This window comes from Malus sylvestris, chromosome 5, assembly GCF_916048215.2.
Source record: "Malus sylvestris chromosome 5, drMalSylv7.2, whole genome shotgun sequence".
NCBI classification, from domain to species: domain Eukaryota; kingdom Viridiplantae; phylum Streptophyta; class Magnoliopsida; order Rosales; family Rosaceae; genus Malus; species Malus sylvestris.
In genome coordinates this window covers 4,493,498-4,512,532 of record NC_062264.1, presented here as the reverse complement: position 1 = coordinate 4,512,532, position 19,035 = coordinate 4,493,498, and the positions used below count along the sequence as shown (strand labels likewise).

The 19,035-nt window shown below is 36.2% G+C and overlaps 2 protein-coding genes and 1 long non-coding RNA gene across 3 annotated transcripts; all 3 read right to left on the bottom strand.

The window, feature by feature from the left end:
- Positions 1–2,036: 2,036 nt before the first annotated feature.
- On the bottom strand, positions 2,037–4,383 carry LOC126623192 (uncharacterized). The gene is made up of 4 exons (XR_007623689.1): positions 4,175–4,383; positions 3,919–4,039; positions 3,079–3,137; positions 2,037–2,216 (listed from the first exon to the last, which is right to left on the bottom strand). It is a non-coding gene; the product is annotated as an uncharacterized LOC126623192 (long non-coding RNA).
- A 2,842-nt stretch (positions 4,384–7,225) lies between these two features.
- On the bottom strand, positions 7,226–13,690 carry LOC126623183 (uncharacterized). The gene is made up of 13 exons (XM_050291983.1): positions 13,449–13,690; positions 13,284–13,349; positions 12,805–12,870; positions 12,642–12,717; positions 11,950–12,027; positions 10,800–10,891; positions 10,109–10,182; positions 9,292–9,379; positions 9,028–9,185; positions 8,753–8,795; positions 8,471–8,536; positions 7,918–7,995; positions 7,226–7,579 (listed from the first exon to the last, which is right to left on the bottom strand). The coding sequence occupies exons 1-13, from the start codon at positions 13,545–13,547 to the stop codon at positions 7,445–7,447; spliced, it is 1,119 nt and encodes a 372-aa protein (XP_050147940.1). The 5' UTR covers positions 13,548–13,690; the 3' UTR covers positions 7,226–7,444.
- A 2,678-nt stretch (positions 13,691–16,368) lies between these two features.
- LOC126623184 (uncharacterized) lies at positions 16,369–18,639 on the bottom strand. The gene is made up of 2 exons (XM_050291984.1): positions 17,633–18,639; positions 16,369–17,186 (listed from the first exon to the last, which is right to left on the bottom strand). Exons 1-2 carry the CDS (start codon positions 17,912–17,914, stop codon positions 16,452–16,454), a joined length of 1,017 nt encoding a protein of 338 aa, XP_050147941.1. The 5' UTR covers positions 17,915–18,639; the 3' UTR covers positions 16,369–16,451.
- Positions 18,640–19,035: the final 396 nt, after the last annotated feature.

The window sequence follows — 19,035 nt, the reverse complement described above, 5'->3', positions numbered from 1 at the left end:
GGACGAGCTATCTTAAGGGATTTTAGGTGTGAGATAAAAATATTATCTTGTTGAAATCGAGAATGAAATATATATGTTTTTAACTTTAGACTCTTAATTTTTTTTCATTCCTTGTATGACATAAATAAAGAATGACTTAGAATGATACACATACTTTATATTTGTATTGCTGGTAAGTAAACATGTCGCTAACTCTTATACACCAGCCAGCATAAGAATCGAGGTTTTGCAAGTGAATTGTTTTGGTGTTTAGAGTATTCCTCTTATATCTATTGCATAACCGATTCAAACCCTCCTTATTAGTATAATTTAAGATCCTAATATTGTTTGTACTCAAATGGTAAATATCAAGTGTATTAAAAAACATAATTTTACAACATACAATGGGATTACTTTGAACCCAAATATTTCTATATAGAAGGGTCTCTCCTCGCAACAAACACGGACTAATAAACCCACCTTGTTCAATAAAACTTAACGAGGCTAAACAAACAACGTAAAAGTATTTCCACATATATAATTTCTCATATACGTGGAGGTATGTGGGGTGGTGGACCTATGATCTGACGCAGCCACAAGTTATGGGTCCGTCTTATTAAATTGCTAATGCCCAAGTTGTCCTCCCACTGTATCTTTCTTACATATGACAGAGGATGGAATATAATATATATTCATGGCCCACTACGTGGGGGCTAGTGCGAAAGCTACGTGTCTTGGTTCTTTTCACACTTTTTACTTTTCTCTTTTCTTTTCCAATGTTTTCACGCTTCTAGCGGAGATTTTAGGTTATCGAAATACGAAGTGGTACAACATATATTATTATATAAATAGTGAAATATTTGTGTTAAAAAATTAATAATTTAAATATTCAATTGTTTTATTACTTATATAAAAATACATAATATACTACTTGTGTTCCGATGTTAGGAAACAATTTCAACAAATCTGGAATATGTCTCTCACTCTCTGCCCTAATACTGTGTGCAATGATGAGCCTCTTTAATTATTGGACTAAATTTTGAATAAATGTGAAAACATATTTTTGAGTTAAATTTCCTTCAGAAAATAAGCCAAGAATAGCAGTGGTCCTCGCTCAAATTTTTGAGTTTTAAATTAAAATTTTAAATTTTAGCCCACACCATTGCACATGGTGTAATAAACCAAGAAACCAATATTTTATTTATTTTTTTCTTTTTAGGTTAATTACGTTTTACTCTTTTAAAATAATTTTTTTTAACAAATAATATTATATTATCTATATTAAAGGAGAATGGTGGGTTTAGCCTTATAATGTGTTAGCAATAATATGGTTCAAATTCGTTTTTAGCGAGAATCGAACCTAGAACCCAAGGCCCAAGGCCCATCTAAAGAAGCCTCAGAAGAAGACATTGCTTCTTTAAAAGTTCTAGGTTCATTCTCGGACAAGGAAATTTCTACTCAAACTTCCAACAATACCCCACATTTGAGTTGAAATTTCATTCAAACTCCAACAATGTTTGGAAGTTTGAGTAGAAATTTCCTTGTCCCACATTGGCCATTCCCAAAAGAGTTTATCACTTTATAAGGCTTTGTCCTTTAAAGAAAGTAATTGGAGTAATAGGCCTGGAGACTAAAATTGGGCTCACCCTTGGGGTTGGGCTTTGGGGTGTATTAATTATTTGGTAATTAATATATAATTAATTATAATTAATATATAATTAATATATATAATTAATTAAAAATATATAATTAATCCTTAGCTTTTAATTGTCTCACATTAAATCCAACACTTTTAAATTATCTCCCTTTTTTGTTTGAACATCTAATATTTTATTAAATTGATGATTATTTTTGTCAATGTGGTGCAAATGTGGCTTACGTATCAACCAAATTACAATTTGTACACTCATAATGTTATTAATTTAATGAAAACTTAAATATTCTATTTGAGCTGAGACATAAATTAGTATAATTTAAATACTTTCTAATGTAATATGAAAAATTTTAAAATTCCATGACTCATGATAAAAATCCCTCCTAACGTTTGGTGACACACCCCGTCCCGAAGGAGGGCATGTTGGCCGTCACATGAGAGTGACGTAACCATTTACACAGTTCGGAAGCTTTTAAAATACAATTATTAAAATGGAAACCCTCGAGGGTGAGTCCTACTTTTGTGAATTCTGTCAGAATACCGTTGGATTCCTCGTGGCCACCAAAACTCTGCTATCAAGAACCTGGAGGGGCGAAAAACAAAATTGAGTGGGTCAGTAAAACCAAGCTTTTCAAAAACATTTCGCCAAAAATAATTCTAACCACTCACTGTAAAACCTGTATACTTTTCCCAGAAAATAGTATAATAACATAATACTTTTCATAAATCTCGAATCATCAATTTTTCTTTAAAACCCGAAAGTATGCCATGTTTTAATTTCGAAAACAAAATAAATGATGCATCAATGTAACAGGTGAAAAGTTGAATTAACCGGAGACCCTGCAATTGGTCCTGTACGGTTAATTCCATAGCTCAATATCCAATCCAACCGGAGTCACCTCGATGACCTGTACGGCACTACACTGCAGATAAGTCGGAACTACCTGAAGTAGTCTGTACGACATGGATGGTGTAATAATACGCTCTAGTGCTTCTCTCATCAATCATCTGTGCACATAATCTAAGGTCACCCACTAGTCGGAATCACATCTAGTAATCTATACGACTAGCATGTCGGAACCCTCACTTGGTCTGTACGACATCCACCTACTTGGATCCAAGACGAGCGTGCGGTGTGGTGAATAATATAAGCACTAACACCATGATTGCAGGTTATGAGCTATCCACAATATACACATCAACAATGCACATGAATAATATAAAACTCACCTGATGCTTACCTGTGCGTCAACAGCACCAATTCACATATATATATGCATCATATATCAATTCATGCTTTTCATATACTTCTATGCATGGCATTTCAAATCATACTTTTCATATAAATCTATCCATGGCATTTTAAATCATACTTTCATTTAAATTCAATTTCTGGGAAAACTCAATAGTATATAGGTAATACGAAAACAAAACTGCCCACTCACCTGGAGTTCGCCCTACAACTCCCTAGCACAACTCATCAAGGCGTCATGACGATCGCCGCCTAGAACAATAATCAAATCCAACCTCAGAAATCATATCGATAGAATATAACTTATATAAAACACATCACTACGCAGTTCGATCCGAAAGATCTGCAACTCAGATTTTAAATCCATAACTTCCAGAGGCCCACAATATATCTCTAGGACAACATCTTGAAATTTCATTACCATCCAACGGTCGGATCTCCGTCAATTTCCAAAACTAAAGTGACGGTTAACATTTTATTTTATGAACTTACAACTCCAATTCCGGAAGATCCGTAACTCGGATTCCCAATCCGTAAGTTCCAATAATCCTCAAATATTACGTATTACAACGTATCAGAGTTTGGTGACGATCCAACGGTCGGATCGTCAATTCACATTTTCACCTAAATGCGAAAACTATAAAACGTTAATTAAAGCACCTAACCAATAATCGTAATAACTTTCTCATACGGTGCTCAATTTGGGTATATGAATATACCACATCGACCTACTCGACGTCACGAGCGTCGGGATAATTTTAGAAAAAAATTTGGAGTGTTCACGCGCCCCCACGCGCCACGGGTCCACGCGCAGGCCACGCGCAGCACGTGCAGCACGTGTCATCCCCTTCGCAGGGCTCGCCAGACTGGTTTTTCCGGCGGCCGGACTCCGGCCAAACTCCGGCCAGTTTTCAAACTCCTTGTTCTCCTTCGTTTTTCACCCATTTTCTTCGTATTTTATACCAAATTGAAGCCCTAAGAGTGTACTATCACGTTGGACTAGTTTTAGGGCCTAAAAACCAAGAAATCTCACCTTGTAAAAACCAAAGATTCGGCCAACCTTGAAACCTACGATCCCGACGTCCAAAACTCTCCAACGAACGTCCCCGAGCTTCCTTAGGACCTCCTAAAGCTCACCACAAGCTTGAAATTCCCTGAAACGCGACATTTAACGACTGCATGAACAGTACCTCAAAAATGGAGGTTTGGGATCCACGTGAAATCGAAGGTTTCACTTCCTAAAACTAGCATCAATGAACTCAGGACGTCGAAACGATGAAGATACATACCTTAATTGCCTCGATCCGTCGAGTTTGGAAGGATTTTGGGTGTGTGCCGTACAATGGGTGTGTGTGCGTGAGTTCGTGAGGGAGAGGGAGAGACAGGGAAGGCACGGGGGAAGGAGAGGGAAGGAGAGGTCTTGTGTGGTCCAGATTAACCCACACCCTCCATTTCATCCTAGCCATACAAATAAAAGAAATCAACCTTCAAAATTTCCAACTCTCTAATATTCTTCTAGCTAAATTAATATTCGGACCAAAATAACGCCTCTAACATACGCACCTTAAAAACGCCAAGGGCACTTCCGTCATTTCACATTCCCGTCAACAGTACCTCCGGGACGGGCTGTGACATTTGGGGTGAAAAAAAAAAAAAAAAAAAAAACTCTCTTTTCCTCGTTTCCTAAACAAAGAAAGAAACCCATCTTTCACTCTACCAAATATTATAATTAATTTTTATCATTTGAAACAATTAAGTACATAATAAAGAAGGGAAAAAGATAACAAAAAGAAACAAATTGCGACTTTGTTTTCCATTTGATATGGGTTCTTTCTTGGACCACAAGAAAAAGTAGTTTCCTAGTTGAAGATGAAGAAGAACCAAGAGCTTCGAGAGGATAATAAGCTTTGATTATATTTTGGAATTGGTCTTTTGAAATTTATTAAATGATTTGGGCTTCTTCTTCTTCTTGAGTTGGAGAAATTTTTCAATGTACCGGATGCACGACTAGGTACAACAAATGTTATAAAACAATGGATGAGTATTGGAAAAAAAAAAAGCCTTCAGCCAATTTTTTTTTATGACATTTAGTGTACCGAATCGTGTTTCCGATACACTATAAAATCTCTCCTTGAGTTGATGTATGGATGGATGGAGTGGGACGTGTGTACCACTGTCGCTTTGATGGATGATGATCAAAATTATGATATGCTCCATTCCATTCAATAATATATGTGATTGAAGCAGTCTTCTAGTGTCGTTATTCTTTCAAAATGATTTTTATTTTAAATTTTTGATGATGCCATTTACTTAATTATATTCTTCATGATGTTATTCACGTACCATTCACTTAGATCGAATGATAGAAAAAAATTAGGAAAACTAATGAAAAATGTTTGAAAATTTTGAGTTTTAACGATAAGGATAAAATAAAGGATAAAATAAATAATATCATGATTGACTTTTTAGTGTTAAAATGTAGTTTTTTATTAAAGTGAACAGTACTGCGGACTTTTCATTAAAACTTCCTAGAAAGTTTGATAAAAATTGCATCTGAAATGATTAAAAGTATTTTTTTAATATATATTTGGCAAAACACTTGGCGGACGCTTCCTTTTTCAAGCAGTTAGATTTTTAACAAAAAATTCTATATGTTTCTAATATAAGTACTTTGTTAAAATCTGTCAAGAGCAAAAGTGATTTTTACAGAAGCAATGATGAATAAATATTTTAGCAATTTAAATAAGTAAATAGGAATGAAATATTCAAACTTAAAATCTTTTTTTGACACGAAGACGAAAAATACTATTAGACCGAGAGCAGCTTGATAAATTCTTTTCAACAAATTGATTTATGGCAACCATCGTTGTGCGAATCCTCGTGAATTAAATGAGGTAGGAGGCAGATTTTATAGACGAAAACAAAATAAAGCAAGAACCCAAAATCAATAATAACATAGGATAATAATTTGGAACTAGTAATAGTTAACTGTTTTATTGAGACGAAAAATGACTTGTACGCCACAAATACACCGTCACAATAATGTTTTGTATCAACAATACAAGAATATATGTTATTTTCTTTGTACATACCATCGTATTACTGACACAAAATGTCACCATTATAGTATATCCGTGCCATAAAACTTGCGCTCGAACATGAGAAATGACGGTTAGGGTGGGGGCCCTTTTTCTTATTTTAAGGTCTGCTATTAACTTGGTCCAAAACCATACAGACTTGGATTCTCTGCCCTCCCATTTCGGTGTCCTCCTTGTGCCCTTTTGTTTTGTGTGGTCATGGTTAATCCATGCTAACATTTTATATTGTTTTTTATAAAAATAATAAGATAAAAAAAAATAGTAATATAAAATATTGACGTGGCTTAATCGTGACCACACAAACAGGAGGGCACGGGGAGGACACCGAATTGGGAGGGCAGAGAATCCAAGTCCAAACCATACATGCCCTAACACACACACCCCCCCTAAAAACAAGACAGCAGCCATAGCCAATATACCCCTGTTGGTCAACCAAGCAAGGCATCTTGACCCTTGACTTTTGACGCATTCGTAAACCCTCAAGTACCAAGAAATACATCCGAATGCTTAACTAGAACCAAGATGTAGATGGGGCCAACTTTGATAATTGTCCACGCGGGTGACTGTCAAGTGTCGTCAGTGCCCAAGTCAAAAAATCAGATTACAAGGAGCATAAGTCATAGAAAGAAATTAGCATTTAAAATATAATTAATGGAAGAAAATTAAAGGTTTTGTTTTTTGTATTGAATCAGGATTCTCATCGGATCCATTTATTAGAGATCTTGCAATCGTGTCTATCCATCGTATATTGTGCGGTCAGTTTTCATTAAGTACTATTTATATTTGAATTTTAAATTTTAAATGATTTCTGACGGCACAATATACGATGAACGGACATGATTACGGAATTCCTAGGATCCCTAGGGAATGGATCCGGCGAGGATCCTGGTTCTTTTGGATTGGCATGGAAAGTTTCAATCAAATAAGAATGGTGCAGCTTTAAATTTTAGAATCATGACTTAAAATTAGATCTTGCTCTAGGCTGTATAGGCCAACGAGCCACAGGCTCATTTTTGTAAAAGCTTGCAGAGAGTACACACAAAAGGCTGAAATTTCAAGAGAGGCCTGGACCGACATTGGCCTCTATGTGACTCTGCCACTAGTTGTAGATATGTGTGGACTCTATTGCAGAAGGGTTTAGGAACCTAAACGCTATTGCAGAATCCATAGCCATCAACAACTGATTGTCGCTCACACACATGTGGACGCCTACTGGAAACCGAAAACGCAAAAATAGGAAGATAAGTTAAGAATCTACAATCACATTAATTCCAAATCAGAAAGTTAGAAACAGTTCATATCACGGTAACCCTACATTTCATGTACAAAATTCTAAATTGCAGAACTAAAATATTAGAATTCACTGGGGGACGGCATTGGTAGCTACTCAAAATGACTGCTTACGACTCTTTTGCAGTGCGATACAGCACGGCAGTGAAAGTCCTCTTACGCAGATGAGAATTAAGTTGAACGAGCGCCAGGAGATCCACTGGAAGAACACGTCGGTGCGTTTGTTTCCTTCTCTTTAGCTACAACATCGGCCACAAAGATACTACCAGAGTCGCACCATCCACCTAGAAGATCCCTATTTTGGCACTGCAATAGCACATCAAAGTTTTAAGAATTTTATTGGAAATTATAGGCAAAGCTGTTTTTTGTTTAATTGATCGGATCCCATCACTCCTAGGTCTGTTGGATAAAATCATCTTTGGCTTCCTATTGTAGAAGAAAGATAATCGTAGATTAACTCGACATTCGTAAGGAGTTTTTAATAGAACAAATTTCCAGAAATCCCAGAAACCTCCAAACCTTTACATTCGTAAGGAGCTTTCAATAGAACAAATTTCCGGTTTTGATTCAAGAAACACAATTAAAATTATAAGTGTGAGGACAGTATGTATTCAAGGCTTGTGCAAATCATTAGAAAGTAATACCTTGCTAAAACCAAGCCAATTTGAGTCTCCTCTAAATGAAAATAACTTACTGCTATCTTTCCACTGTCCACATAAGACCTGCAAACAAAGTCATAGGTTGCCGCAATGAGAATTCAGAGTAACAAGTCAGCTATTAAGAAAGATTTCCAAATGATGGATAAAACAAAACCAGGTGCAGAAGAGGGCCAAAGTAACTTATGTCATGCTTCTTTTAAAAATTTATAAGCAATTGGGACAGATGAAAATAAGGCTTCTCAAATTCTGAACCCTCTGAGTGTTTTATGGGTCATCTTAGAAAGCAACAATGAGGACTTCGTTCTTAGTTGTCTTTGCTTTCGGGATATTAGTATTTCAGTACGTATAAAACTGAGTTTGCCTTTCAAAACAACATAAATGCCTCCAACCAATTCTAAAAAAAAATAAATTAAACTTTCATGTCAGTCTCGTCAGACAGTTTAGGGTGATCATTAAATTACCAAGGCTTAGCAAAAATCATTCACCTAAATGAAGTTACCATGTAAAAAAAGGAACATTAAAAAGAAATTGCAATAACCTCATAGTCAACCCCTTGTACGTAGATGTAGTTGGAGTCAACTGAAGAGAAAGCAAGCCCAGTTATCTGCAAAAAAAATTGCCATCTCCAGCATTTACGTATAATCCAAATAATAAAACAACAGAAATTTGGTCGCTTTTGAACAAAGTGGAAGTTCGTTATATTTAAAATTGAAAGTCCACTATTAAAATAAAAGACCAACGATTAGCAAATTAAAAACAAATAAATGCACTGTGGGCTCATACACAAAGACAATGCATCATATGTTAAAACACAACTGACCTCATATTTGGAGCAGTGCACCCATCTTGATAATGATGACCATCTACATGAAATTAACACATACCATATATCCGGTTTCAGTTCCGACTCTGAGTTCTCAGTTTTGCAGAGTGTAAAAGAAGAGTCGAAACCAAAAACTAAAGTTCAATTATTTTCCTTAGCTTCTGAATACCTACTGGAGCCTAAGGAAAGCATAAATCGTAAATCAACAAGAGTCAAGGACAACCAAAGATAACTAGAATAACTTGGACATTATTGAACCAAATGGTACCCACCTGCGAGGATCGTAGATTGTCACTGTACGATCAGCTCCTCCGACTGCAACATTCCCAGTTGAAGAACAGCACACAGCATAAAAGGCATCACCAAGGGAACCACATATTCGTTGTAGACAGCCACCATTTTCTTTCATTCTCAAGTCCCATATAGTCAGCTACAGTTATCCCAATAGATGCAGCTAAGCAATTCAAGCATATTGAATAATAAAGTCCATGAAACCATTCGAAAACCTAAAAGGTATAAAAACACAAAAGTTTTACCTGGGAACCTTCTGTGATTGCTAATATAGAACCCTCATTTCCATAATGTGAACATGTTATGAAGTTCAATGATGACGGATACCAAAGTCTGTAAAATGGCTATGTTAACAAAAAGGGCTGGAAATATTTTTTTTTACATAAAATTAATGCAACAAAGTTGACTGAAAGCTCTATAAGGATCTTCGGTAATGGATATAAGTTTTCTGAGTAGCTGCATAACCTAGGTTGAATATATCGGTGATCAGTCAGCCATTACGGTGAAATGAAAATCATAGGCAAAGTGCACAAAGAAAATCACATACGCACTCTGAACACATATCTCATGAATTAGTCATATACAATTGATAGCTCTTTTCATCACAAAGTATTCAAACAAATTATAATAGAAAATAAATATTGACTAAAAGTGGGGCTTGTCCTTCGATTCTCTATTTTTTTTTTTTTTTTGTTCATCCTGGAATAATATGCAGTAGTAAATTGAAGGAACATGTTCCAGAAACAACCAGAGGTGACGACATTTTACATTTCAAAACATTCCACAGGAATGGAACTTAGAGATATCAATGAAAGCAATTTTAGCATTAAGTATAACCATCTCAATGGATACTGAGAATTAAAGATTGATGAAAAGCACAAATGAGAAAACAAATGCACACACGCCAGAACATGGTGTTTTGAATGTCCCAGCTGAATCGATTTGTTCTAAACACAACAAGTGTCACAATTATATGGAATTTAATTTCTTTCAAATATAGACAGTGATGGATTTCAACTAGAAATACTAAATAACTATTCAGGAACCACATGTAACACTTACGTACACAATGTCCTGACATGAATATCCTGGTCATAAACATCAATGGTTTTGCAGAAGCTACGCGCAACGGCTGCCTGGAAAAGAGATGATGCATATATATAGAGAAATATAAGTAGGAAAAACTAATCAGAGAACAAATCATAGTCTCCCAACTATTTGGGTTAAATGTTTACAAAGGAAAGGATACAGCAAGCACATCTGTCCTATTTTTCATTCTTATTAACAGGAAAGACGTCTCCATGTGACTTATAAATTTTCCTTGCACCTTTTATTGATCATGTAAAAATTTTAGTTGTGTGAACTCAATTGTATCTTATAAACCCAGCGTCTCTGAATAATCTTTGGCCTACAAGGTTAAATCTGTTTATTTAATTTTACTTCAATACTGTAATGATTTCAATATGTAATTCTAAGATATTAAAGATACTGGAAATCTGACAAAAAGAAATTAGATAAAAGAGATAAAAAAAAAAAGTCCCAATGGAAAAGTTTAAGAAAATGAAAGGGTTTTACTGACAGATGAGAAACCAGTACATACTAAAGTAATTGTCAATAATGAATCCAGACAACTTAATACTATTCATAACATGGTTCAGCTTTGGTATTTTTGGCTGATTGCTCACAAATGAAACGGCGTTTTGAAACACAATGCAAAAATTCAGTGTCAAAAGTAAAAGTAATCACTCAGTACCGTAGACCATTGTGCAGGACTGAAGGAAAGCCCTGCCCAACCACTTTCTCCAATGCCACAATCACGAGGCAATACTGAATAAGTAAGTCGCTCTACATGTGAGAATTAATAGGTTAATTCTACAATTAGTAAGCCAAACACAAAATGAAACTATAACCATAATATGCACATAGTTGAAACCCTTCACATAATTCAATTGGTGATGTAATATTCTACCTCACTTTCATATTAAAATGATGCAGCAAATGCATTGAATCAAGATACAAAGAGAGAAAAAAACTGATTAATTTGGCAAATTTTGATTGTTAATAACTATGTAATGACCATTGAGCATTTTGTATACTAGCTCCTTGCACAAGCTCCATGATTGCAGGGCTATCTCGATCTCAAGATCATAAAGCATATAAATGGGTAGTGACTCTTTTTTTCTTATTTTTGTTACACATATTAAGCATTTATTTACTCATGAGTGGGAAAAGGAGATTAAAATTTTCATGGCAGGTCCTTCTTCCCTTAAACTATGCATTAGTTGCTCAACTGTGGTTATTCATTGCAAGTTCTTTTCCATTGCTAATATTCTTAAAAGAGTAGATTAGGTGGTTGCTCAAATTAGGAAAGTTTAGTTAGTCTTCATGAAAAAGAAGCTTTATGCCTCTATCTTTTGATCCAATCAGTTGAGGGAAAACATGAATTGGCATGGGGCAATCGGGAACTTGCAAGGACACTGCAGTGCAAAGATTGAATATAAAGAAAGCTCCTTTCTGGGCCATAATGCAGATCAAACCACTACAGGAACTAAACACTTGGATCCAATTAAGGTTGGAGGGGCCCTTCTCTCAATTGTAAAGCCACTATGATTGTGTTTCTCTCCATTACCCAAAGCCTTGTACACAAAATGAAAAGAAAAAGGAACCTCTCTACATGGCACATTTCTATCTCTCTCTCTCTCTCTCTACACACACACACATCAACAACAACAACAACAAAGCCCTTTCCCACTAAGTGAAAAGAAAAAGGAACCTCTACATGGCACGTTAAATCATCTCCCAGGAAGGCCATCAACTTCATTTTTCTCTCTTTAAAAGCATATATTCCCAAATCCCCACAACAAGGGTAGAACCACAAATCAAAACTAAATGAGAAATTGTACCTTCACCAGTAGTATCTAGTTTTGATACAATAAAGTGACCATAAGAATCCACAGTTCCCAACATTGAATAGTCATTGCCTGCATTTTGACAAGATAACAAATGATAAGAAATTAGGAAAATTTCCAAAACCCATATTCTGAAATGATATTTGCACATTTTCTCTAGAATACATTATCTGAAGAGTAATGCGAGAGACAGCATATTTATACCACATTAGAACACCATCTCATGTGGCAAGTGATGCATACAACCAACATCCAAAAAGATAAGTTCATTAATTGACGTGACATGCACACATAACTTGCCACACCAGATGGTACACAAATGTGGTATAAAAAGGTGGTCTCCCTAGCATTTTCCTAATCTGAAGCCAATTCCTGATCTAAGTTTGATATTCAATTCTAGAAAAAGGTACACATCATTCCTGCTTTTTCATGAAAATGGTCAAAATCCTAAAATAATAAAACAAAATGTTACTCCTACTCTTCCATTGGAATAACAAAAAGTATACAATACCCTTAAAAAAATAGAGGTCAAAGAAGAGGTATAAGCAACAGCACTATGCACCCTCTATTTTCCCCCGCTTATCCAAAATCTAACAATGATGGTATGGACAATCAATATAAAACGTGAGCCTAACCTAACAAAACCAAAAAAAAAAAAAAAAAACCTCAGCGCAACAATCACTTACTCTCTGTTTCAGCAAGCACCATACTCTGAATTTCAGAACGATGAGGGCAGCGGTTAACCATAAAAGAATCCATAACCTTCAAGGATCAGAGGAATTATTACAGAACTAACACAGAATATACTGATTACTGAATAGCCATGCTTCAATTCATGAAATTGCCTACCTCCCTGAGTACAGGAATCAGAAGGCCTTCTTTCCCTTCACCGACCAGAGACTCTTCCAATGGAATCTTAAATGAAACAAAAAGAAGAATATTAAGAAAGCTTCTAGCTTAACCACCATGCACTTTGACTAGTAACATATGATCAAATTATGTCATACCTAAAACTCGGAACACGTTGTATTAATATTTGTTAGTGTTTTTATCAGCAATTTTGTTTCTCTACCATGGCAAGTTCCAACCCCGACTGATCTCAAACAAACATTTTGCAGTTGAACTGGGATATCACACTCACGGTTCTTCAAAATTTTACAAATTTACATATCTAACTTTAGGCATGCCTTTCAGATTTAGCATCTAGAAACAATCAAACGTACCGAAATCACAGTCCCACAAATTGGCATACATTTACCAAACTTTCAAAGATACTAGAAATTAGAAGGTTAAAAAATAGTCAAATTATGGCTTGTGAGATATAATACCTGAAGCTTATAAATTTGGCAGCCGGAGGCGATGTAGACCCAACACGAGGAGCAGTCCTCGGCAACCTGACAGAAATTAGAACAATTATAATAAATAAATACAAAGGGAGATAAAAAGAGAGGACATCGGAAAGAGGTAGGGTTAGGGTTTAGGAGAGTGCGCACATGGAGAGCCAGGCGAGTGGACTGGAGACTACCAGGAGAAGGATTCTCTATGAGGGAAGACGGCACTACTGCCTTGCTCAGACTCTTCGCCTCCAGCATCTTTCCTCGATCAAATTGAGAAGATAGGGTTTTGGATTTGGGGTTTAGGGTTTAGCGTTTTTGGGAATTTAATAAGATGGCGCGAATTCTGTTATTAACGGCTACAGAAATTGGGAAAGAGGGAGGGTCTCAACTTGTAGCGGGTGGCCTTATTTGAAGGTGTAAGAGCAACTCCAGTGTAGGAGCCCTCCCAGGCAATTCACTATTTAATCCACCTAGTGAACAGTAACTGCCCTTAATGAATAGTGCATTCCCCTGTCAATTGCCTTTTGCATCTCCACCCCTGCACTGAATAGCCCTGGCAATTGGCAATAAAATATTAATACTTTTTTATTTATAAAATAATACATAATAATTTTATTTGTAATTTCGGATAAGATTTTTAATCGTTCTCGTTGCACCACGTGTCATTATCCGAAAAGCCAATAGCAATAAAATTTTTGTATTTTTGTATTTATAAAATAATTCAAAATAATTATATTTGTTATTTCGGATAAGATTTTTAATCGTTCTCGTTGCGCCACGTGTCATTATCCGCAAAGAAAATTATTGGTGATGGATTTCCGATAAGATTTTTAATCGTTGTGTCAAGGCACGTGTCATTATCTGAAAAGACAATTATTGGTGATGGATTTCTGATAAGATTTTTAACCAATCACGTCGTGCCACGTGTCACAATCCGATTACAATCTTTGAGGATAGATTTCCACCAGATTTTTAACGAATGACGGCATGCCACGTGACATTATCTACAACCTAATCCCTTCTAAATCCTCCATATAATCCCCCATCCATCCTCATAAATCTCACACCAATTTTCTCAAGATCTCTATCATTATTCATAATTTCTGCTTCCTTCTTCGCCAAAATCCCTATCATTATTCATAGTTTTTGCTTCCTTCTTCACCAAAATCCCTATCATTATTCATAGTTTCTGCTTCCTTTTTACAATGTCTTCTTCTTCTTCTTCAAAGATGATGTGGGAAATCGAGCAAGAAGAGGAAGAATTGTTTAACCAATCACAAGGAATGTTCAATGTTAGGGATTGGGCCCAAAATGAGATGGAAGAGGATGACGAGCGTAGACGGAGAGATGACGAATCAAGAATGGCAGGAGCCTCACAATCCCGTCGAGTCGTCCAAGCTGTGGCTCATATCTGCAGGCCCAACCGTGCTGTAAACATTGATAGAAACAGGCAACGACGAGGTCAGGAGCTCTTGGACGATTATTTTGTCCGTAACAGTGCATTCCCTGAAACATACTTCCGACGTCGTTTTAGAATGGAAAGACATTTGTTCAACAAAATCATGGGCGCTGTTTGCAACCATGATTCTTACTTTGTGCAAAAGCCGGATGCTTTTGGTGCTATGGGTCTCCTGCCTCAGCAAAAAATTACTGCTGCCTTGCGGATGCTTGCATATGGAGCAGCTGCAGACCAAGTGGACGAGATAACGAGGATGGGACAATCAACCATTCTTGAGTCCCTCATGAGGTTTTGTTCGGCAATCGAATCTATCTACACCGCAGAGTACCTCCGGAGACCTACTCATATGGACTTGCAAAGGCTTCTGAAGAAAGGCGAGATTCGAGGTTTTCCAGGGATGATTGGAAGCATTGATTGTATGCACTGGACTTGGAAAAACTGTCCAAGTGCATGGCAAGGCGCTTATGGGGACAGAAAAGGATCAAAAAGTATCATTTTGGAGGCGGTGGCATCTTTTGATACATGGATTTGGCACGCCTTTTTCGGGGTTCCGGGAGCTCAAAATGACCTCAACGTCCTTGCCCAATCCCCAGTGTTCAACGATGTCCTGCAAGGAAATGCACCAAAAGTCACGTATGAGGTCAATGGACGTATGTACGACGGGCCATACTACCTAGCTGATGGCATTTACCCAAGGTGGTCAACATTTGTCAAAACAGTGCCACGTCCGCGCAGTGCAAAGGAAAAACACTTTGCAAGATGTCAAGAAGGGTGCAGGAAGGATGTGGAGCGTTGTTTCGGTATCCTCCAAGCTCGCTGGGCGATCATCAGGGGTGCTGCCAGATTGTTTGATGTAGAGTCGCTTCGATCCATCATGATGACGTGCATCATTCTTCACAACATGATTGTGGAAGATGAGTACGATTATGAAGCCGTTGATGAATATGAGCCAGACACGATGAACAATTCAAGAACACGTATATATTGTGCTCATGACGCCACCGATGAGCCCGTGCAACATGAGCCATTAGAAAGGGATGGACGTTACAATGAAAGGATCATCCAACGATATACTGCACTTCAAAGGTCAAATATGCACAATGCCCGCCAACTTGACTTGATAGAGCACCAGTGGGAATTGAGGGGTGCTGACGATACTTAAGTTCATTAGTGTTTGTTTTTATTTGGTGTGTTTATTTTATTTTATGTGGTGTGTTTTTTTAGTTCATTTAGTGAGTTGAAATGTAATTTTATTTTATTTGGTGTTTGTTTTTATTTGGTGTGTTTATTTTATTTTATGTGGTGTGTTTTTTTAGTTCATTTAGTGAGTTGAAATGTAATTTTATTTTATTTGGTGTGTTTATTTTATTTTATGTGGTGTGTTTTTTTAGTTCATTTAGTGAGATGAAATGTAATTTTATTTTATTTGGTGTTTGTTTTTATTTGGTGTGTTTATTTTATTTTATGTGGTGTGTTTTTTTAGTTCATTTAGTGAGTTGAAATGTAATTTTATTTTATTTGGTGTTTGTTTTTATTTGGTGTGTTTATTTGGTGTGTTGATGTTATTTTATTTGGTGTGTTTAAATGTGTTTTGAATAAAGTACTAAGTTCAATAAATTGGAAACAACATAAAGTACTCTATTCAATGAATAAGAAATTACAACCCGAATAAGAAATTACAACCCGAATTGATTGGAAAATTATGGGTTCGTGAATGGATGATAACCATCACCTAACCAATTTGTGGTGCTAGGATGATCTTCTCTTGTCATGCTAGGATAATCTTCTCTTGTGGTGCTAGGACCATCTCCTCTTGCTCTCGCTTCTCTTGCACGCCTCCTTCGCAACACATCCGCTTTCTCTGACTTCCAAAAATATTTAGAGTCTGGAGACTTCCCTTCTAAAGGCTCCTTCATAATGTCACGATCTCGTTCAGCCATTCTTTCTTCTCTTCTATGTTCCCTTTCTTGCCGAAGTAGTTCTCTTTCTCTCTCATCAGCTTCAAATTTTCTCTCAAAAGCTGCAGCTTTTGCATCCTCTCTAGCCTTATCAGCCTCAAATTTAGCCATTTTCCGGGCCAAATTCAATTCACCTTGGCGGGCAAGATCTTCCATATACTTTGCATAATCATTCTTGGAAGCATTACCTTTTCTCTTTGAAGCCTTCTTACCTTGAGGCCTAATTGGATAACGGGTCGACCCCGACGCTTGTTCAACGGGGGGCGTTTCAGGCACTTCTTCATCATCTTCATCATGATCATGCGAGGCATGCTCAGGTGTAGAGTGTAGAGGGGTGCTGTTCATGAAAACTTCTGGACCGACATGCACAACTCTAAATTTAGGACAATCTTTGACAATATTCCAACATTCAAACCGGGTGAATGTTTTATTTTTGCTTTTGGTTTTGGCACCATACCAAGCTTGTGCTTGAAGTTCCTACACAAACAAATAATTATAATGAGAATAGGTAACAAATAAATAATTATAATGAAAGTATGTAACAAATAAATAATACAAACAAATAATTATAAATGAAAGTAGCTAACAAATAATTATAATGAAAGTAGGTAACAAATAAATAATACAAACAAATAAATATAATGAAAGTAGCTAACAAATAATTATAATGAAAGTAGGTAACAAATAAATAATACAACCAAATAATTATAATGAAAGTAGGTAACAAATAAATAATACAAACAAATAATTATAATGAAAGTAGCTAACAAATAATTATAATGAAAGTAGGTAACAAATAATACAAACAAATAAATATAATGAAAGTAGCTAACAAATAATTATAATGAAAGAAGATAACAAATAAATAATACAAACAAATAAATATAATGAAAGTAGCTAACAAATAAATAATATATTGTTACCTGATCCGTTAAATTTTCCCCACTTCGAAGATTACCACTAGCTTGTGCCAAGGCGTCTCTCCACGTACTAAACGATTGACTAAGTAATTTCCAACGACTGGACATCGATTCCTTAGTTCTTTGCCCACCCATTTTCTCAAGATAATTGGTATGAATAAGACTCCACATTTCTCGCAACTGCATCTCATTACCCGTAATCGAATCATGAGTAACTTGAACCCAACTAGTACACAACGCAACATCTTCAAGAAGCGTCCAATTCGTACCTGGTTGAGTAGTCATTTTGTTGGAAAAAAATTGGATTGAAACTTTGAAAGAAAGATAGGAATGTGGTTGAAAGTAGTTGAGAAAATATGAAATTGTGGTGTAGGGTAGAAGATAATGAGAAGGTATTTATAGGTGAAGTGAAATCAAAATTTTTTATAATTTTTCATAATTTTTTTTCGGATTTTTAAGAATTTTTTTACATTTTTTTTTAATTTTTATTCACCTAATTAATCTCTGCCGTTGGATTTAAAAAAATTTAAATTCCAACACTCCAGATTGTGCCACGTGTCACAACGGTAACATTTTAGATTTTTAAACTGTTTTTTCTTTTTTTTTTAATTTACAAAGCCTAATAACGTGGACCGTTGATCTTAGATCAAACGGATGAAATTAAATTAGATTTTTAAATGTTTTTTACCGTTGGAAATCCAACGGCCCATAAAATAGGACCGTTTCAATCAAACGGACATGGGGAAGCCACGTGGCTTCCCCAACGGTAACTTTTCAAAACTGAAATCGCGGGCCCCTGCCCTGTTTTTTTGTCGGACGACTCGCGCCCACGCGCGCGTGAAACGCACGCGCCTGACGCAGCCCTCGGGCTCTCGGGCTGGCAATCCTCGACGGGCCTGCTCCTCGGGCCTCGCCTGTCGCTCGGGCTTCCATACGCTGGAGGTCATCCCCCCAGCAATTTGCTACTGTTTGACCCACTGGCCCCCGAGCAACCTCCCCCGCTGGAGGTGCTCTAATGTCTATTTTATGACATCGGTTGTTGTCTGTAAAAAGTTTTACGAGTATTACGTTCTAGTAATAGTTTTTCTCACTCATTCACAATTAAATTGATTAACATAAATGACGAATTTAATATCAAATTAATATTTAGTTCATATATAAAGACATAAAACATATAAAATAAAAGAGTGTATTGTGTGTCAACGTCCTTGTTTTGGTGGGACAACTCCAAGCACTATGGGTGCGTTTGTTGCATCGGACTATCTCGGACTGGACTAGCTTCAAGGACTAAGCTAGACTGGCTTAGATTAGACTAAATTGGATTAACTTAGTGAAGCGTTTGGTGCAATGTCGGACTAAGAAACAAAATAATTAACAAATTTTAATATTATATTATTTAATTCATA